Here is a 22,602-nt window from a genome sequence, read left to right as displayed (position 1 = left end):
GCTGTATACTGCACCCATCTTTTCCAGTTTTGGTGCTCTTTATTTTTTGTGTCACCGCTGCAGCGCAAACACATTGACATCTTCTCGTGAACAAGTTTCAAAAAATGTTTGTATGTTTTTCTTCTACTGTTTTTGGATTTTTGCTTCTGATGTTACATCACTTTGGTCTAAATGCCAGATTGCTTCTCATATCCAATAGTGCTTACAGTAGATCATTCTGCTCCCACAGCTTGATGCTAACCGAGTGGGGCTGTGACAGCATATGTGTGGGTTGTAAAACTGGAATGATAGTGGAACTGGGCATCTGTGTGTTCAATGATGCCATTATAGAAGACCATACCTCCCCCAGCTCTTATCTAAAGATGACACAACATATTATCACAGCCAGACTCACACATGCCATGCCTCTGTCTGCAGAGAGAATGGGTGCCATGAAATAGATTAAATCATTATTGAGTTTTATTTTAAGCAGACATGTCATTAAACAGAACCTTCACATGCCGGTACCGTCACTGCCCACAATGTACCCAGTCTTTTTGATTAAAGAAATGAAAACCCTGGATGCTTTGTAACCGACTGCTGTTATTTATATTATGCTGCATTGTACATTTCATGCACTTCAACATGACACTACATTCAGCTTTGCTTATGACAGGTTTTTGTAATACAGCTATATAACACTAATTTCATGTGTAAGTCAAGGGCCCTATTTGTAAATGTATGTCAGTAAAGGTACCTGCATGTATTTTTTTAACGTTAGAAACACACAGAGATGAATGGGTTTCTGAAGGTAGGTCAGTGCATGAGGGCCCAGGTGCATCCATGATATGAGGATGCGCCAATTTGGCTTGAATTTGTGCTGTGACTATTGAACCAAGTGGATCTAACCTGACATCTCTCTCACTCTCACTCTGTTAGTGTGTGTGTGTTTGTGTGAGAGTGAAAGAGAGTGTAAAAAAGAGAAACAGAGGCAGATTCTGCCGGGGATATTAACGGGTTGCCTTCTATTATCAGAATAACTGTTCAGTATAAACCATATAGATTAAAAGTAAGCATCTAGTCACATGTTGTAATAGCAAACAAGCAAACAAAAGCCTGCTCCCTGTATCTCCTACACCTGTCCTCTCATTCATGTATCTAATCAACCAACCGTGAACGTCTCCCACTAATGAAATACATCCACATGGGTTAATTCACTGTTACCATTTAGTGGACATTGGGTGTGTCAGCATTTATCTAAATTACCTGCTCCATTTCAGCTAGATCAATACTTCAAACCACAAACCAGTATGTCTGACGCTGGCCCTTGGGTCATGACCTCAATGGGCAGAGTCTCTGACAGCTGTGGTGATATGGCTGCAGGGTAAAGAGAGATATCTGGCCCTGGGGACCAAATGATATGGGCCGTGTATGTGTGTGTGTGTGTGTGTGTGTGTGTGTTGTGTGTGTGTGTGTGTGTGTGTGTGTGAGGGTAGGTATAGGTGTGTGTTTGTTTAGACCAGTTTAATTTACAGTATGAGCAGGGCCGAAATTTGCAGTTCCAAAGCTGTAGGTATGTAAAATATTTATACAGTTAAATAGCATGTGAGAACAAAGGAGATTGCACTTCTCTGCTATTTACTTAGCTCATAATAGCAGTGTTTTAACTGCACAAAATATAGCAAAATAAATACAGTTAAATACAGTCATGTTGTGAAAGTATTATAGCTATATTTATCAAACATAAATAAAGTCTCAAAACATGACCAAAATAACAGGTCAGGTGTTTCCTGTTTTCATTTTAAAACATATCCACAGTAAAAGGAGTGCTAATGTACAATATGGCCAGGGAATGTTCATTGCAAACTGGTTATAGCACTATAAATTAAATATTACAAGAGACTTCCTCTCTTTATCTATTCTTTATTTGGGAGGGGTTGCTGCTTTACTCTGCTCTGAGAAGTGCTGCATGGCTGATGAAGCATCTGTCAATTTCCTTAAGATGATTAGCCTACGCTGAGCCTCACTTGCCACAAATAAACACATGATGATGTTTTCAAATCAGACACACCTCATCTTCCATGCATGTCACACTTAGGCGGCAACAGCTGCAATCAACTTTGATTGCCACAGTCAAATTTTAATAACTAATGTTGAAAGACAGAAAGCAGACAATGGTTGGTTATCATTCTAAGTGAATGAGTTTATAAGGCCACAAACATATGAAAAACAAAACAGTGCAACAGTTTACCGTGCACTGTGGCCTCATGGGACCGTAAAAGTGATAGTGCAGCATGTTCACTGCCTGTACGCCTGTGGGATAAATGTTCAGAGGGGAATTTGGGCTAATGCACCATGACAAGACGACAACTCTGCAAGCACCTGCTTGTTTCCACTGCACCTGCCACTCTCCTTGGCTCTTGCTGTTTCCCCTCATCAGCTTTCATGCTAGTAGATTTTCATTTTAAATTAGATAAATGAACTGTAATTTGGTTAATTTGTTTGTTTGTTTGTGTGACTGGACAACACCATTTTCACTGGATAGGGACAAATATAAAATTTTAAAAAGGAAAAGAAATAGTATTTTAGTAACTTTGTAACTCACTGTGTTTATATACTGTATATGAAGCCACATTCTTCTACCTGTCATTCAGTGAAGATAATATATAAGAAGAAATGCAGCTAAGATATCTTCAGAATGTACACAGTTAAAAATATAAATCAGGCAGATGTGAAAGTGTCCTTGGGTCAGTCAAAACAATGCTGCTGAGGGCATGTGACCTACTTTGCTCATGTCATTCACATCACACACAGCGCCAACAAGCACTATTTTAATCTATCTATCGCTACTCTTTCTCCTGAAGTAGAATTTAAGGAGATTTGAAACTTGCCTTTCAAGCTATGTTTGTGTCTAAAGAGAGAGAGAGAGAGAGAGAGAGAGAGAGAGAGAGAGAGAGAGAGAGAGAGAGACTGTGAAGTACAGCAGTACCAAAGTAATTTATGAGACTGTGTAGGACTGGCTACCATTTTGTATTTTACATTATGAACATATATTTTTTCTCAAACATCCCCTCAAGGACTCCTTGGAAATAAGTTACTCCCTACCAAAGCAGGAGCATTAGCATACTTATATAAGGATATTGAAATGGGTCCTAGAGCACCTTACAAAGGACAATGCAAACCCCCGGATACTCTCTCCCTGGGTTGGTATCAAAATATGTCAAAATACTTATGTACCACATATATCAAAGGAGGCTTGTGTATGCTGACCAAATATAAATACATCCGCTGGCACAGGTTGCATTCCCACTTAACCCCATTCAGTCAAACAGTCAATTAATGTACAAAACAAACAGCAAAGTAAACCAAACAGATTTCTGGGCTCCATTTTGGGGATGATAATATGTATTCATTTGCGGTTAAATCAACTGGGATGTGAGAGCCAGCAGTCCTCTGAAACAAACTGAGGGAAGCTGTCCTTGGTGCTGATTGCCGGTTTGTAATGCAGATGAAACTAATAGAGCTGTCCAGGGTGCTGAAAGCGTGACTGGGCTAGACTCATGCCTGCAGCTCATTTAAGGATCCCAGATAGATCTGTATGGCATCAAGGAACACACACACTAACAATTCTCCACCTGAAATGATTTGCGATTACTTTTAAAGTGAAACATGATTACAACTTCTGTAGCCCCTCATTGTGGTCACTGATACTGCATAAAATGGTGTATTTGCTCCTCATTAGCCTGTTAGGGACACTGGGATGTCACCTTAGGTCTAATGTTGTGACCACTGGATTTTTGTTCATTTCTGACTCACATTATTTGGCAGTAATTACCAAAATGGTGCAACGTTTTACACTCTCACCAGTAGCCAGTATGATTTTCTCATACTGACAAAATATTTGATATTAACGAGCATCACGTGGTACACACTGAGTTAAAAAATATAAAAATAAAAACCACCATTTTTTTTTTTTTTTTTTTTCCCTGTAGCACCAAGCTAAGGCTCTCTTCCCCTTCTTATATGCACCCCTGCTTCCGCTTGGTGAAACCACGCATGTGTTGATCCGTGCTGCAGCAACGTGCATCAGTTCCTCTCTGACCCCAGTGTTAATCTGCATTCAGACTGAGGCTCCACTGCTTTTTCTCAGCAGCTCGATACCAGTGTAGTTTATTACAGGGGGGCTTCGCCGTCTGTGGCAGTTTCTTAGGCCCCCGTTAGGCTGTCAATCCGGCAGCAGACACGCAAAAAAAAAAAAACGAGCGATACGAAATCAAGCTTTTCGACTCGTAGCATCGATTTTTTTGTTTTAGCTGATTTGACTCCACCGCACGTCCGCCTCGGGTCCAGATTTGCAGACCCGCTACCGCTAGCGTGCGTAATGTATCGTAGAGAGGAAACACAGTAAATAGACGGACACGTCCATCTGCAATAAAGAGGAAACGAAGATGGTGATGATGGCTTCACCAAATTTAGCCTCCAAATGCTCGACAGCAATGGCGAAGCCTTCCCTCCCCCTGAAGCTGTTTCTCTGGGTGTTTATTGTCGTTAATCTCCCCACAAGGTAAGATGTTAATGCGGGATATTTCCTTTTGTTTTTTTTAAACCGGGATTCTGTGTCGGCTTTGTTGGGTAGCGTTTTTTTCTTAATTTTAACAACACATCATTTTTGCGGTGCCTCCCATCTAATGCCAACACAAACCCTGCTGTTAGTGGGATCCTGAACGATTAGCTGAGGAGAGGGTTTAGTTTGAGTAGAAAACTAAAGCATATAGTCTGTATAGCATATCATTATTATTATTAGTATTATGTGGTTTGACATTGAAGTGTAATATGCGTTTTTCAGACAGGCACAGCGACACATGCATCGCGTTACTGGAAGATTTCGTGCATCATAATATATATATATTATTTATTTTTTTTTCACAGGAAGCTAAAGCAGACTTACATATAGTATTTGGCAGATGATTTCATGATTTAATACTGGACATATTTACAGTTAAGTGTGTGTAAGAAGAGACGCTTCGCCCAGTGTCTCACACAATCTGTCCGGCGTTAGAAATAGCATAGTGGCAGGGTAATTTGCCTGAAGCTAAGGCTACATATAGTCTCTGCTAAGCTATCTTCCAAGGATCAGGTCTATTCTAAGAGCCAAAGCCTCATTATTGAACGCATGTGTCGGACGTGGCCGAAGTGGAATATATGCGATCTAGTCGCTTGTAGGTATGAATGAGGGTACGTTTCATCCCACGTATTTGAAATGTTAAAAAAAAAAAAAAAAAAAAAGCATTTCAAAATGGCAGACAATCACAGAGAATACAAGTGTAAAGGCACAATAAGGACAAGGATAACACATATGGACTGATCCTTGTCTTGCACACACACACACACACACACACACACACACTCACACGCACAGCTGACATTTCAGCTTTAACTAAGGAGCAGATTTGTGAGTTTGTTGGAGAGAAGCTGTTTTGGTCGTCCCTGTCAAGACGTTATACCCGAGCCCCAAGATAAGAATAGTCAAGAGGAAGGATGGTTAGGCTCTTTCGCCCTGTGCTGCTTGCTGGAGGGTGAAAAATGGAGGCAGATAAATCAGTCGTCGTTCAATCACCGCCATGCTGATCGCAACCTCAGCCTGCAACCTGCATTGTCAGGCCTGTGTTGTTTCTAATTGTATGCACAAGTAGTGTTCACAATATGCTTGAGTAAACTCTGGTAAACATTGGTTCCCTATAATTGCATCCATAATTAAAGTATATGAGCAGGTTATAGATTTTATCATTTGTGTGTGAGTGGTTAAAAACATAAACTGGGGTAGATCAAAGCAAGTGACATCTGGGTGCTTCCTAAATAAGCATTGCAAGGCCAAATGTCAAATCTTTATGTGAACACCTGTGTTAAAGCTAATGTACGTGCCAATGGTTTATACAAGCCTTAATAATGAAAAGGCAGCTAATTGCTCGGTAAGTTGCATCCAAAGTCATTCGTGATTCATGTGTGAGATCTCTTACATAAGACAACTCTCAAGGCCTCGGGCATGCTTGCTGTAATCTATGCTACTTTGTGACTCATTGTGACAGTTACTATGTGTAGTGATGTCTGATGGCTATCAGCACACATTAACCCCGGCGCACAGTCAAATATTGTTTTACATCCGAGGTATCGCAGGATGCAAGGTTTGTTCCATCAGTCCATATGTAAGCTTCAGATGCAGGCCCAGGCTTGTAACCCGTTGGAGCGCGGTCATGACAGAAGGAAGTGATGTCAGAATGAGGAAGCTCGGCTCAGGTTTTCTATGAGGTCAGGTGACGTTTGCTTGTCTGGAAACTCACCTCAACTATTTCAGGTGGCAGATGAAATTCGTTACATAACCACAATTTGGGACACTGCAATTTATTTTTAATTTTCTATTTTTAGTTCTCTTCTTAACTGCTCTAGATCATATTACTAGTTTAGAATTATTATTGACAATTAGAGCCTATATTGGTTTGATGGACATGGACACTGGATATATGGGAGTTCCTCTAATGCCTGCCAAATAATTCTACCTTTCTTACAATCTTACATAATTATATGGAAAATTAAAAACACAAAGCATTTTGGTAGGTTCAGCAATGTGATACTTGCTGTTAATAACATATTTTCTTCACAGAAGCTTGGGAAAAATTCCCTGTATTGCACATTCTCTCCTAATCTTTTAGGGTTTTGAAACATTAAACATTAATAGTTCTCTGATGTGAAGCTGTTCGGTTGTGAATGTAACTTTATCCCTAATCTCCGATGGCATCAGTGCCAGCAATGCAGGATTCCTATACCCAAAAGCAACACAATACTACCTGTAATTATGGCAAAACTGTGGAAAAAAATCTTTCTGAATAAGTAACAAGTAACAGATACCTCGCAGCAACATACACCCACACAGCTATTTACAGTTGGCATAATTGTATGGAAAAGAAATGACAATAAAGTGAGCTAAATTTGTAGTTTTTTGGCTAAAATTAGCTTGCTAGTAAGAACATGCTATAGCATAGGGATAAACACAACTGATAAAAGTGCATACAGATTTGTAGTACTATTTGGAGCTGCAGATAAGTGTGGCTAATGTGGGACAAATTTCACAAGAGAACATACTGAATGCCAATTTTATAAATTCCATCCGGAGTCCAATCTGCTACTTGTTGCATTCCAGTGTATTCCCAACCAGCATTATTTCTTACCAAATGGATAGTGTTTATAAGTAAGTACAGTTTATTTAAAATCCAGTCCCTTTACTTATGAAACTTAAAGTGTATTGGACTCACTCAACTCACTGTCTGCATCTTGTCATCACTTGGAAAGGGTTGGTATGTATAATTCTGACAAACTGTCAGTCGGTCATGTATCCTATAATGACTATAATATGTATTTATGTCTCAGAATTCCTTAAATGACTTGATAGCATGAATATGTCAATCTTCATCTTTTTTCTAAGTTGATTTAAGACAGTTTGACAAGACAATAGAAGATGACAGTCAAAGCTCATAGCTGCGTCTTGCGTACAATGTCTGCCATATTCATCATCCAGGAGGTGTTAAGGTCAGAAAGATTGAAGATTTCTGGGATAGAGTGGAGAGGGCGTGAATTAACAAGAGTGGTGATTACTCTTGTTTAGTCAGCCCACAATATGACAATAAACCTGAATTAGGGTTATGATTGGCTATTGGCACGTAATAGCTATCTATCTAAGCCCTGATAGTTCTATCTTCTCTCCAAAGAGATGCTGTGGATAAATATAGGTCTTTTTGGCTACCCAAAAAGGTTTGAGCATTTCTGTTTTAAGGACACACGTATATAGCAGGTGAATTAAGGATACTGCGAAAACTAGTTTGTCAATTTTTTGTTTCCACTGATGGTAATTATGTCTGACCTGCATACATGGAATAGCCTGTTACTTAGCAGTCAATGCTGCATGAGATTTGGACTCACTGCAATATCCCTGTTCATATGAAGCTCCAAAAAGCACTGCGATTGAAATGCAAACAGAAAGCTCACCCAGCACCCTCAAACTTAAAGGACAGAATTGGGCTCACTCGCTATCACACTCTTATTGATTGACACGCTCTTTAATCCATCAACTAATGCAAGGCAGCATATTTTATGTTACCTTTAAGGGTTTGTTTACATCAACTTTAAGTCAGTTGTGTTTGTCACTATAACCTCACATTCAAGTAGTCCAACAAATTACTGATTGAACCTTTAACTTTACAGTGACAATATTGGCAACATTACAAATGGGCCTAATCTGCCTTATTGTACAGCTGAGAGAAACAAGTCAACCTTGCATGCATGTGATCTGTTTTAGACCGGACTAAGTGAAGTCTGTGAATACACTGGTTCTGCTGACACAGTCCAGGTGATTGGTTTGTTAACAGTCCTATATCTCAATACCATACCTGCAAGTGTTTGTTCTTGCAAATCAACAACCTGATTGATTACGCAGAAGCACAATTTACATCTACTTTTAGTGATTATGGTTTGTTAATGAGTCAAAAGGGGCCATTGTTTGGTATTTTGTTTTATTAATGGTAGAGCTTGTGGAAGGAAGGTTGTAGCGATAACTTGATGTGGAAGAGTGCTTTGTTGTGTTGTTGCCATAGGTGCAGGAACGATTTCATGTTGGTGAATAATAAGCATGAGGGTTCATTAAATGTGCTTCCTTCATTAGCTACAATCTAAAACATGCAACGATGAGAAAGCTCAAGGGAACTTGATGTGGATGTTAATGGCACATAGCTGTTTTTATAGCTAGCACCAACCTCCCTAGACCCTTTTTTGAACACGTAAAGGTCTCTGCTACTTTACATGAAACCTGCGATGAGGTTTTAATTGAGATCTGTTCAACAGTAGGGCCAGGTTCTGACTGCTGCAGATGAGAGTGCTTCTTGATGTTGGTGCTAAATATGAAGGGGTAGAATGTATGATACTATCAGATTGTGAGGGTAGCTGTGAACACAACACTTAACTCCAGTACTCTCCACCATTACATACACAGCCACAGACATACATATGCATGAAAAACAAACATGAGTACACACACAAACACTTAACAGCATGCACATGCGCACACACACACACACTGGCACAGACCTCTCTGTGGATCTTCAGGTACCGAATTAGTAGGCAAAACCTCAGATCTGCCTGCAGTGGAGAACACATGGCTCCTCCTTTGATGTGCTCGTCTTTGGAACATTTCCATATACACAGAGATACACTGCGAGATGAATATAGATGATAGAATTGCAGCAACCTGAAAAACACCAGATATTTTTAAGTTCTCACACCCTTCTATCTATCACTTCTGTCTGTCCATCTGTGTCAGGGACAGGTACTCCCTTTTAATGTTTTAGGCATTACTGTGGTGGAGATGGATGGCACTCAATGGCACTTAATGCAGTCTAAGGAGTAGTGCTGGTCAAAACATTATTCCTCGCACCCAGCCTAAGAACATGAGAAAGCTATCGGGTCTTCTATCCTTGTGCTTTACCATGGAAACTGTCTTTTTTTCTCACCATTACGGATTCTTTATTATTTCATTCAGAAGCCTATTTTCCTCTCATTGCTCTAAAGCCTTGCTGAAAACTCACAGTTGTCTCCAAGGTTGCTATTATATGCTGTTGGCCATCTCCCTGATCTGCTCCAGTGGATACTGGATGTGACAGAACTTAAGGATTTGCCACCTATCTATCATTTTCCTCTTTTGTCCTTGCTTTGTTTCTGATGCATTGTGCATCTAAACGAATCTGTGATGTTTTCAAGCTGCATATGCAAGTTTTCTGTCATCTGAGGAACAACTTGCATGTGATTATTGAAGTAGGCCTCTCTCTAATGTAAATGTATGCAAGGAAGATCGCACAAATAGAGGGAGATATTAAACGTGTGGTTGATTGCACATTTAATTGGATATTACCAAGGCTCTTGAATTTTTTTGCGTGGGAAATTAGCTCCCTCATAAGAGTGTGTGAAAATTGATAGTGGTGTATTACTGTAAGACAAAATTGTTGAAGGAAAAGGGCATTTGAACTATCTTGTAACCTTCCATAGAAATCTTGAGTTGATTCAAAACAATGAAAAAAATAAAGAGCAATAGATGACAAATATAAACACAGCAGTACACAGCACAATACAACTGTGAAATACATTAAACAGCATTACAAAAATCACTGTGTGCAGTTACAGTGCAGTTCAAGATATGAATGACCCAAATTTAACTTAATAAAAGGCAATAGTTTCAAGCATTTTTTTTTTGTCTTTTGCACCATCTTTTGTCATTCCATAGCTTTTTTACTTCCTCAGACACTATCACTCTACTGTTATAATTAAAACTCAGTAATGAATGCCTAAATAATTCTGTCTTAGTTAGCTTTTGACTTGTTTTTACATTCTTTTGAGAACCACTGAACTGCACCTTTTGGACTCTCCCTTCGTGCACAAAACAAGTCTAGAAGGCAGACCCGGACACTGATTGCGTAATGAACTGCTGCCTTAGTAAATCACACACTAATTACACACAGATAGTGCGAGCACAAATTGAATGAAAAGATGCAGCACAGATTTGCCCAGTGCTTTAATGTACATACATCTGGTCCATGGTCTCTTTCACACATGTCAAATATACCTGCTGCTATACCCTGTTTCCTCTTCTCTTTCTGCCACACACAAAGTAGTAGTAGTAGGACGTACACATCTCACTTCTGCCCCCCTGGCAGTACAAACCTCTCCTCTTGCAGAAAGCATTATGTAGTTCTACATCTCCTGACATACACTAGTCTTTCTTAATGTCAGCATGTTGTTTTCAGCATATTAATTCATCCTAATACATTATCATTGCAGATCACAGACTTTTGTTCAGGTGTCAAACCTGAAAAATATATATTGCCACCAACGTTAAACCTTCATGCCAGACATATAATTTGCCAAGAGAGAGCAGGAAAAACATTTACAGCTCCGCCGTGGTAGTATTTGTGGTCGGGGGCTCTTGAGACATCGTTATCCTTTCAGTTTGAGACGTCTGGGGCGAGCGAGTAAACTCAGGAAAATTGGCTTGTCTTCTCCAGCTCTCACAGAAAGTTGGGGGCCCTAAAAAACCCTTTTTGGCTTTAGTTCCTCAACTTTGCCATCTTATCATTATTTTTGCAGTCAGTGAGATGAAAATTGAAGGACATATTTAACCCATTGAATGCCATTGTGGATCTTGTCATTCAAACTCTGGGCATCGCAGTAAGAGTGTATGACATTTAATGAAGGCCATTTTGAGGTGTTTTTAAATTAATCTAGTCCTTTATCACAAACATGTCTCATTGGTCAGTCAGCCACTAAGAAAGCATAGTAGGTGCTGGGAAAAAGCTGTGAGTTTTACATAAATCTGGACGTTGATGGTAGAAAAATAAAATCAGTTTTTCAACATTAGACTTTTAAATTGAATTAAAATTAAATTATTGGAGTGTGGTTTTTTTTCCGAAAGAGGTTTAAAAGACACTACTTTGATTTACTTGCTGACCTGTCCATTATTATCTATGTTATATATTATGCAGGTGAGCATATATGTATTAGCCTTGTGTCATTGTCAGCAACACTGTGATCCACAGGATTATGAATCATGCAGGGAATGCAAAGATCTGAAGCAAATAAGTTCAGCCCTTTCATCTCATTTTCACGTCAAATATTAGACAGTACACCGTTTGTTTTTACTTTGTCTTATTATCTGGTGTGGTCTAAATACATACCCAGATCAAAACAATGTGAATATTTGATTAATGGCAACCTTATAGTGTCATAAATTTGAGAAATGCATGTGCTGTATCACAAGTGTGCACTGCATGTGTTCCATAGATCACTCATATGGTAATGCTACATAATGATCACTTAAATTCACTCTTTTCTGTATTTAATATTATATTTTCCATGCAGTCGCTTTGTTTCATTACAAATAGAAGACACAAAATGAAATCGAAGATAATCACATATATTTCAGTGTGTCTGCAGTAGCAAAGATGTGGTGATGAACAGCCCGGAAATTTTTCATCCAAGTTCATGTCCTGGCCTTGGATTGACAACTTCAGAACACTTTTCTCCCGTTGTGTCTCTCATCTCTTAATGTTTCTCTGTAAAGAAAGCAGAGCACACTCGGAAGAAGACTGCTTGCTCTCCTTATAAAAGAAAGTATTGATTGCATGCATTTGTACTCTCTCTCACCCCCCCAGCAGCTCCTTCCAGACTGATGACGATGATGAGGTGTCTAACAAGACGTGGGTGCTGACTCCCAAAGTGTACGAGAGTGACGTCACACACATCCTAAACAGCCTACTAGATGGATATGACAACAAACTCAGACCTGACATCGGAGGTGGGCGCTGATTTTTCACAGATGATCTGTTTAGTCACAGAATCACAAAGAAATACACTTACGTTTATGGTTAAATTTGCAATCAAACCCATATATGCACTCATTAAATCGCACATGCTTATATCCAGGCACTTTACCCATTAACTGTTGAAAAATAGGGACATAGCATCAGCAATGTCACGCACAGATTTCTAGAAGGGACTCAAAGCCTGGAGCTTGCCATTTTCTCACTTGTTGAAGACAGATAATCCATGATTGTGCAACGGCGTGAAGCTGGAAATACTTGTCCAACCCCAACATATAACCCTCTTTTAACCTTTTATCTCCTTAATACAACAGTGATTCTCAAAATTGTCACTAAGATATATATATGCATATATATAGCACAAACAAATACTTCTTTAAGACACTTTTTCTTCTTTTTCGGAGCAAGAATCAAGCAGCAATTAGAGGAATTGCATCTTAAGGCACAAACTGAGAGAAGACACTTACTATACTTACTATAAAAAACACATCTAGTGACACTTATACGTAATGTACACATACTCACAGAGACCATGTTTTTTTTAAGTACAAAACACATCAACTTTAGGGAGCTGGGAAAACAGCCTTGTGTTTGGGTGGATTACAATGCTATTTTGTCATTGGGGCTTTCAAATGATTTTTTATGCACAAGAGGTCATACATTTCCCTAAACAAGTAGAATAGGATGTGAGAATGAATGTAATTGACCATTACTCGAGTCATTATCTTCTCACACAACAACAGCGTTTTAGTCATTAATCTGTTGACTTCAAACTTGACCTATCAAAAAAAGACTTGCAATTTCACGTAAACACCAGTTATGCTTCACTTCACTAGCCTGACAGCTTGGAATCACTTGATATTTCCCCAAAATGTAAAAATCATGTTATAGAAAATAATCTGGCAGCATCTAGTCACGTTGCACACAGACGAGGGAAAGATGCATTTTGGGCTTCTCATTTTTAACTGGCGATGACTCTCCTGTTTGCTGGTTTAAATGGCACATTGCCAGTGGCAGATTGTATCACCTGTAGCTAGTTAACAGCAATGCTGTTAGTTACTTGCAAAAAGGTCAAAATTAAAATTGGCTGATGTCTGGATTTGAAATTGGATTCAGATTTGATTAAACGTTATGTAACTCCAAACCTAATCACAGGAATAACATACCAAGGCCCAACTGATCAGTCTGTTTTTGAATGTCATTATACATTTTAATCAATTAAATATAAAATATAAATACAAAATACATTTTGATGCATGCATGATTTCTGTAAATCTACTATACTATTACTCAAATTACAACTCAAAACTTAACTAAATGAAAGTTTGGGACTTTATGACTAACTAAGACTTGAGACCTACTTGTCACTTGACTCCCTGTAGTGGTAGCTAGTAATAATGTTAGTCATGCCACCTGATACATATTTAATTATCTCTGCTGCAAATTGTAAAACGATAAGAAATAATGACTTTTTAATAGCATGAAATGAAAATAGTAGGCCCGTGGTAGCTGAATGGCCAGTTCTTATTCACTGCATTTAGGCTATAGAAATTCAACAGGGAGATTATTTAATATGCAGAGCATACAGTTTATTATTACACCATGCTGGGTAGTACAAGGTGCCTGTGTGTTTGCCTGTGTCCATTCAGTGTTGTGTGTTGACAGGCAGACAGACTGACTATAAAGTATGTGTACTTGTGTTTATGTACACGCATGCGTTGTGGTCGAGATGGCCGGATTGCAGGACCATGACAGCCTGCAATCCTTGACTTGTCAATGTGAGAAGTAGACAAGTAGCTTACTCCCTTCACTTTGACAGACAGCTGGGTAGGTCTCCCTTGTCTGCACAAGTGCACATATATCCTAAAGCCTGTCATGTCAATGAGATTTCAGTACCCTTGAATACTTGATTCATGGGTCAGTATTCCTGGGAAAACTAATTTAAGCCACAATTTGTCAGATGCTCTCATAAAATAATAAAGATATACCACTCTATATGATAGCAGCGAATTGCTTCGCCATTCACCATAGGAGCACTGGGTAGTGGATTACAGAAGCACAAGAATGGCAAGCCGCCAATCTTATCAGTCTGTGTCACTGAGTTACAATTGAGACACTTTACATTTGTCTTGTTTGTCCTAAATTAAGTTCTGTGTCTTGTAGTACAGTACATCCACAGGAAGAGGGAAACAAAAACTGTATGGAACTTGCACCCTAAATACTGGCAACAAAGTGCCTCTTCAAAGAAAACAATATTTGGCCTCTTCTTTGTATCACTCCAAAAACAAGTGACCACAAACTGATGAGCCAGCTTTATGTGATCATATTGCTGCAGTTAATCAGTTAACGTATGTGATGTTACATGATTTCTGGGTATTAATAATAATAGACCTTCTTTTTACATTTTTTCAGTGCATTTCCCAATTTGGAATGCGCTGCGGTCTTTTTCACTGCACACTCCACAGTTCACCTAAGTTTAGAGTATATATGCAACCAACACCTGTGACTGAGAAGTTATTGCTACCCCCCAGAATTGACTCCCTTCCTTGCAGGAACCCTGGCCAACAAGTAGGCGTCCCTAGTGCAACAAAAAGGGCAAAATCCCTCACTGGCTTCCCGACCACAAACATGGCCGAGCCAGAGGTACCACAGCCGGGAATTGATCTAATGCAGCTTTAAAGCACGACTACTGAATTGACGGAAATGATAGCACAAGATGAAAGCGGAGTATATATATTTTAAATCCGTTACATTCAGCTACTTTTATGTTTTTTCTACATACTGTACAATATATACAATGCGGCATATAATGTGACACATTTCATGAAGGACATCATCTTTATTCTTAAGACTTTAGAAGTGGGCTTGTGCTATAAATTGAAGAGCAGCTGAGATCTGCTTTGAGGTGCAGCTTCAACCCAGAGAGCTGCAGCGTTGCTGGGCGGCTGGCTGCCACCGTCTTAACCATCATCTTCAAACGCGCTATGATCTAGCTCTCTCAGTGTTGGTCTTCCAGCTGCTGCCAAGTTACACAGCTACAGAGGGGTTATAATTAGCTGGCTATACTGTCAACTGATCCACCAACCAATCAACCAACCAGCCATAGCAAGGCAAAGCGAAGTTTCTCTTACACTTCTTAGAGCGCTGAAATGCTGTGGATTTAGATTCATCGCTGATTGTGCCACAGCTTCCCTTTGAAGTCCATTGTGATGCTCATTTAATTTTAATGCCCCTGGAGACTACTGTACGTATGAAAACTGAAGCAAATAGGACAGAGACATAGAGCGAGAGAGGGAGAGAAAGGAAATTTGAAAGTCCTTAATTCCTAATTCATAAAACATCCATGGCATTGATCAAGGTCGTTGCCTTCTAGAAAATAAGTAGATCGTTTCTTAGCATCCACAAATATGCAGAGCAACGGCAAGGCCACAAAGTTATTGTACAGTGAGTTTAATGAATTTAATTAACAGATCCAAATGGTTGGTAATGCATTTGGTTAGAGTCTATGAAATAATCAGCCTTTTACCAGGATGCCTGTGGTGGATGTATTGGCATGTATTATGTTGTCTCAGACATCAAGTTAGAAATCAGAGCACAGCCACTTTATGGTCACTGGCATCTTGGAATAATGTCTCTTGGCATCTGTTTGTGCATTTATGAAAGATATTCACTTTCCAGTTGGCTGCGTAAAATAAGACAAATTACTTTTTATTTATTAAAATTCTATTTATGCCATGCCTGTAACTTTATATGTGATTACACTAATAATCTAGTCCAAGGTTACATACTGTATTTCGTGCATCACATTTTCTGGCTACATACATTATGCCAATACAGTAATATGCACTAGTATTCATAGCCTCTCGCTGATATATCTGGCCAAAAGCAACACTGTGAGGTAAAACATGATATGTGATAAAGTGGAACCTAATGGTGCGCTGATCAGGGTTTTTGGTGCCAATCACCAATGGCTGGGCGCAGTTATCAACCGATACCAATCACAGATCACTCGGTCTATTAATTTAACTATTCTTAACAACTTAAAATAAAATTAATAAAGGGGAAAGTATCATGAATTGACAACTGTTTATTTATTGCCAGGTAGCATTTGCAACATATTCCACTCTCTCACTTAGATAAACAACTTAGAAAACCATAGCAGCGTATGCTTGGTTCTTTTCACAGCGTGCATCGCATGTGGAGGAGGCTTGTTTATGATGTCGGCTAATGAAAAAACAAAACTGTTACTTTACCTGGTGCTAGTAAAATATGTGTCCACCAGATAGCATCTCTCTCCTGTGGAATAATACATGTATCATCTGATTGGCTCTTCTCATTGGTATTTATAGGGGCCGCTGATCAAACTATTTTGAGTGAATATCGTCCGATAACGAGCACTGTGTCTCTGTGTTTGAGTGTGTATGCTAGAGTTTGTTCATGCACGTTAATGTGTGTTTGGAGGGGGTAGGGCCTCATGTATGCCTGAGAGTGACATGAAAAATGGATGCCAACCTGCACTCACTGCTTCTATCTCTCACACTCACTATAGCTCCCACATCAAGCCTTCAAGGCCTGTTGAGTCTTAACCTGACTCTCCTCTCAGACATGTAACATCCAGCCATCCATAAACATACACATTAGATGGCAAAGTGTAGAAGCTGATCCAGGCTGACTTGAGCATAAGATCTGACAGAGCATGGACGTCCATTTGACACGAGGCTGTCCAGTTTCCTCAGCCACATTTTTTCTTACATCCATCTGTGTCCTCACTAAACTGGTGTAGGCAGCAGAGACACCAATAGGTGTAATGCATGGCAGTGCACACATGTAAACATGCAGGTGCACAAGCAGAGATAATTCATTTACACACATGAATGTGCACATGGGTTCACTGAAAAGGAATTATACTCAATTAAAAATGACTAAAAACTAATAGTTTCCAATGTAACTGCTGCTCTAATGTTACGTGGCATATTTGGTGGTTTCTTTTGGGCTAAGAATCGAAAATCTTTCCTCAAATCAAGTCAAGTCAAAACAACTCTAACAATTCTAACCTAAAAGTGAATCTCTGTGGGAGCACCAGGGCATCAGCAACTGATTGGCTATCAAGAGGAGCTCACAGGCCTGAAGCATGGAAGGACAGAAAAAAGGGTGGATGGGATGTTACAGAGGGCACAAAGGTATTCTGGTAAATGTGTCAGGAGTTTGGCCGTACATACGAAGTGCGTGGCTCTCTGACACTGGCAGGAAGCCTGTTTGAATAGGAAATTGGCCCTGTAGACTCCGGTGTAGTCTCTTTGCAGACAAAAGAAAAATCTTACCCATGGTTTCTATTTCATCAGCACTGTCTGATGTATCTTAGAGCTGGTAAAATCCTGATAATGGAATACAGTGTCGTAAATGTAAAGTGGAATCATTTGATTTAGGTAAAGTACTGTATTTGCTCTAACTGAGTGAACTGAACGTAATTAACTTTTACAGTGGACCTAAAATGAAGTGAAGTGAGTTACAGGTCTCAAGCCAAAAACTGCTCTCACTGTGTTCTGATTATGGATACATTGTTATTGTCACTCTTATTATTGTTATTTTTACTGTTAGTAGTAGTAGTAGTAGTAGTAAGAGTAGTTACAAAACTAAATTTTAAGCATTTTAAAATATACCTATGTATGCAGTGTTCAGGACTTTCATCAGGCCAGAAATTCACAATATGAAATCTTTATACTTGAGCCTACTTGAAGCTGCAACAAACAATCAAAAAATCAAACAGCAAATTACAAACATCTGAGACAACTAACTTCAAGCCTTGATTTAATGAAACGATTTAAACTTGAAATATTAGCTTGATATTGTGTGTAAAATAATCTTGTACTGAGGTTTGTTTTATTCAATTGGTTGTTTCATCCTGTGGCTTAAGTATAAAGATGTTGTTGTTTCATATTGCTGACGTGATGCTTGATAAAGATCCATGATTACATTTCAACTGAACGAGTGAGCAGGAATTCATGATGCATGATGCACCTGTCTATCAGGTGTGTATTAGACAAAGCTTAACATCCTATACCACTGGAAGCTAGCTGAGCACTTTCTTAACAGCTTTGTAGTCACACATTCACAAAAGGCAGATGATTCCCCCTTTTTCTTCATTGATGATGCACTTCCTGAAACTTGTTGTGCATGATATGATGAATCATGGCATTCTCTAAAATTTTCCTATGCTTCTTTGCAGTCAAACCGACAGTGATCCACACAGACATGTTTGTCAACAGCATCGGTCCAGTAAATGCCATCAATATGGTGAGTAATTCTAGAAAATGTTATCACTGTGTCATCATTGTTATTAATAGTCAGCCTGAAACTGCATATATAACTAAATAAGGATATTTATCCCCAAATTCTTTTGTCTGGCCTGCCTCTGTCCTCATGGGAAGTGAATGATCCAGAGAGTAGCTCTCTTCTCTGGAGCTGGGAAGAATTCAGTGTGAAGAGTGCTTGAGCAGGGCAGATGCTTGCTGTCATGGGGGATTGGTTGGTCCACCTAATCACTATGCTGCCCCATTGCCCTTGTAGTGAAGCAACACAAGGCAGGTGTCAATCAGCTACTTAACTACTGCACTGGCCTTTGCACCAAAGTGGATTAATGTGGTCCATTTAATGCATCTGATAGCTGTTTGAATTGGAAATACTGACTAACAGTTAACCAGTTGTGTTGTTAGAAACACAGGCCAGATCTCAAAGCAGCATATTTCCAAATGGCTGCGTGCGTTGGCAAATCCCAAGATGTTCTCGCTTTGTAGTTGCCAAGACTTGCATCAGCTACAATCTGAGGTGTCACCTGTTCAAACTCTTTGTGGTTTGTTCAAATAAATATACCAATTTGTGATTTTCCTTGGATCTTGGTTTGTAGACAAGTTTTATTTTAGGCTTTTGATCATCTCTGTCTGTTGTTATGGTTAGAGTGACATAGTCAAATTGTGTACTGGTTCCACTGCATGTATTTGTGTTCACCAACTGCAGTGCTGTTTATTTTAAACTTTTCTTTAAGAAAAAATGTGCAAATAAAATATTTTTTCTTTGAATACTACTCCAGTAATATATATAAGAACAATAAAGTAACCTTGCAGTCATGTTATGTGTAGGTTAACCTGATTAACAACATGCTTCAACATCTCATCTTCAGTCTCCATTGTGGAAAAAGTCAGTATTATTCCAGATAATAGATTCTATCAGTATCTCAATGGCTTTGGTGTTTTTTTGTTATAATTTCTTGATTAATTACTATAACTTATAGTGTATATAATACTCATGTTAAAATAGTAATAGAATAATTGTTAGTCTTACAAAGATGCACATCAAATTCAGCCAATATGAGTGGGAGAGCTGATTATTTGAACAGTATAAGCTTCCAAAAACCAAGTCAGTGCATTCCCCTTAATTACAATTATTTTGGAGTTGAAAGTTTTGGAAATGCTGGATTTCTGGTTTCTTTGTTGCTACACTGCACAATATAACATGATTTTAAAGCTTAAAAGTAGTCATAGAATATATAGCTGTTATGCCTCAGTTACAAAAGATAGGGCAGAACAAGTGATCTGATAGTGGTGAAGAAACATGTTTGTAGGAGAGAAAGAAGGTTTAGAAAAACTTCATATCAGCATTGTTTTATATGTCATTGTTTTCTGTTGCACGTTCCTGCTGAGAACCCACTTCTATTATAATTCTGTAGCAGTCTGCTCTACATGGTGGTGGCGTTCCGTTTCACTTGGTCTTAGCTAAAACACCCACTCTCAATAACTGCAGTCACAGTGAAGGAAGAGAAGCACTGATGGGATCAGTTAGAAAATGTGTGTTTCTACTCACAATTGGGAGTCTGTATGCAGGCATGTGCGTGTGTGTGTGTGTGTGTGTGTGTGTGTGTGTGTGTGTGTGTGTGTGTGTGTGTGTGACAAGGTCATTTAGCTGTCATGAAACAATGACTGATAGCTTCACATTCATATGTAATCATGACATTTGTCATGACATGACAACTGTCAGGAGCATCTAAGCCTGAAAACAATTATGAATGTTTATAATGCTTTAGGAATCTTTGAAATATGGCAAAGTTGCAACTCATGTGTGCGAGGAAGAAGAGATGGGACTACTACAGAACATCTCTTCTCTGAAGATGAAAAATAATCATAAATTGATGCTTTGTAGCCACTAGAGTTGAGCAGTTCTTAGCTGTTCTTGGATGTATGCAGCTGTTTGAAATGAAAGAAATGTGATTCTGTGAGATTCCAGAGTACATATAGGTTAAAGCAAAAAACAAATACAAATAAAAAATCCCCACCTCCCCAGTAAGGCCCAGATGAAGATCCTAAGGCATTCAATCTTTCTCTCATCATTGGATTTGAACTGTCTGTCTGTCCTTTGTGAAAAAAAGGATGCTGAAAGGATGGGAATGTTACCTTGTGAAAATGTTATTTTTCAAATCTCGTTTGGGACTCTTTGGCAAGGATTTAGGCTTTATTGTTGGGCTAAGCTTTGTCAGGAAGTTAATGCCTCTATGCCCTCTTGCACACAAATCCCCAGATTTTTTTTTTCTCTCCTGCTGTACTTCACTTTGAACCTCAGGGCTCAACCATTCCAAATAACAAAAATAAATAAAAGAGACTGATAGCTCCTGCTCAGTCACTCTCAACTCTCCTTTTGCTCTCACATCTCACCTTCGCTCTTTGCTCTTCAAACCTGCGCGTGCTTCTCTCGCTTATTCATCCCTTGTATGTATGTTCTAACGCAGCTCTCACACGGACTGAATGGGAGACGGTAAGGTTTTGTCAGGCTCAGGACAAAGTGCTGCCAAGGCGGCAGGTTATGAGGTTAGATAATACTTGAGCCAAACAAGGGAAATTATGAATTGCCCCGTTGAACATTTAATTTTCAGGTTGAGGGCGTCAAGATGGTCTTTTGCAACAGCACTCTTTAGCAGGGACAAAGGGACTTCTTGGCCTGAATAGACACCATCTTGTCTGAGGAAATAATGCCTGCAAATGTGTTCCAGCATTAAGTTTCCACTGGCATAGAAAAGTTCCTCTCAGACAGAAGAAAGAAAGGAGTGCTTTTGTAGCCCACATTTCAATTTGATCTCAGTGAATCTCACAGTTAAAAGATGCACGTTGGTGACAGCACTGGCTTCCAAACAATACTGTTTGCGAGGGCTTCTTGACAAACAGAGACATTTATCTAGTGTTTTACAAAAAGCATGTTCAGCTTTTTTAAGTTAAACATAACAATTGGAGTAAAACTGTGTTTTATCTATCGTCAGGAATACACCATCGACATCTTTTTTGCTCAGACCTGGTACGACAGAAGGTTAAAGTTCAACAGCACGATGAAGGTTCTGCGCCTCAACAGCAACATGGTTGGGAAGATCTGGATCCCAGACACTTTCTTCCGCAACTCGAAGAAGGCTGATGCCCACTGGATCACCACGCCCAATCGCATGCTTCGAATCTGGAATGATGGTCGAATACTATACACCCTCAGGTAAAACGTCAGGGAAGCCTGGGATGAGATATTAGTAACTGAATAGTTCTAATTTATCTGATTGATGGTGTGATAGAATTACTTGACTATCACTACTATTTCATTACTTTGAAAGGTTAAATTGTTAGTTATCATTATCACTGCCATTTAGTATCCTATTTTTCTGTAAGAGTCTCTAAACCAAACATTAAAGAAAGTGCTTTTAATTACAGATTTAGTTAGAAAGAAACATTCTTTTCCTATGTTTGAACGAAAGCTAAGATAATCGGGAATAAAAAAATCTATTTGCATAAACAATTAATTCTAGCACTCTCAGCTGAATAAAGCTGAAAACAATAGATAACATTGACAATACGTGGTAGCTAGTCTCGTCTGAACAATTTGAGGATTAAAGGTGGGCTAAGAACTGAAAACATATTTGCAGCATTTAATATTGTATGTGTATTGTTATCAGATTGTTGCCACTGACGTGATTCCTGCTCTTCCTGGAATCTAGCACATGGAGCAAGCAATGTGTGTACCTTAGAAAGCATTTTGAAGTACCTAACAATTTACAGCCTCTCCACATAAATTATTCATGGAACTGATTATCCTGAGCAGGCCCTGGGCACTTTTAAATTTCAGCATTTTAAATTTGACATTAATTAGGGAGCAGGAACTCTGTCCTACTGAATGAAGAAGGAAGTTG

The 22,602-nt window shown here is 39.0% G+C and overlaps 1 protein-coding gene across 4 annotated transcripts in view; it reads left to right on the top strand.

The window, feature by feature from the left end:
- The first annotated feature begins 4,026 nt into the window (after positions 1–4,026).
- Positions 4,027–22,602, top strand: part of gabrg2 (gamma-aminobutyric acid type A receptor subunit gamma2) — a 51,221-nt gene continuing 32,645 nt past the window's right edge. For all 4 annotated transcript variants that reach the window (XM_051401391.1, XM_051401390.1, XM_051401389.1 and 1 more), the window contains exons 1-4: positions 4,027–4,543; positions 12,228–12,367; positions 18,619–18,686; positions 21,694–21,914. In XM_051401391.1, coding sequence (XP_051257351.1) covers positions 4,428–4,543; positions 12,228–12,367; positions 18,619–18,686; positions 21,694–21,914 — 545 coding nt within the window. In that variant the 5' untranslated portion in view covers positions 4,027–4,427. The remainder of the gene's footprint in view (positions 4,544–12,227; positions 12,368–18,618; positions 18,687–21,693; positions 21,915–22,602) is intronic.

Source organism: Dicentrarchus labrax, unplaced genomic scaffold (genome assembly GCF_905237075.1).
Source record: "Dicentrarchus labrax unplaced genomic scaffold, dlabrax2021, whole genome shotgun sequence".
NCBI classification, from domain to species: domain Eukaryota; kingdom Metazoa; phylum Chordata; class Actinopteri; family Moronidae; genus Dicentrarchus; species Dicentrarchus labrax.
Note: the sequence above shows the minus strand (reverse complement) of the source record. Positions and strands in the feature narration are given on the sequence as shown.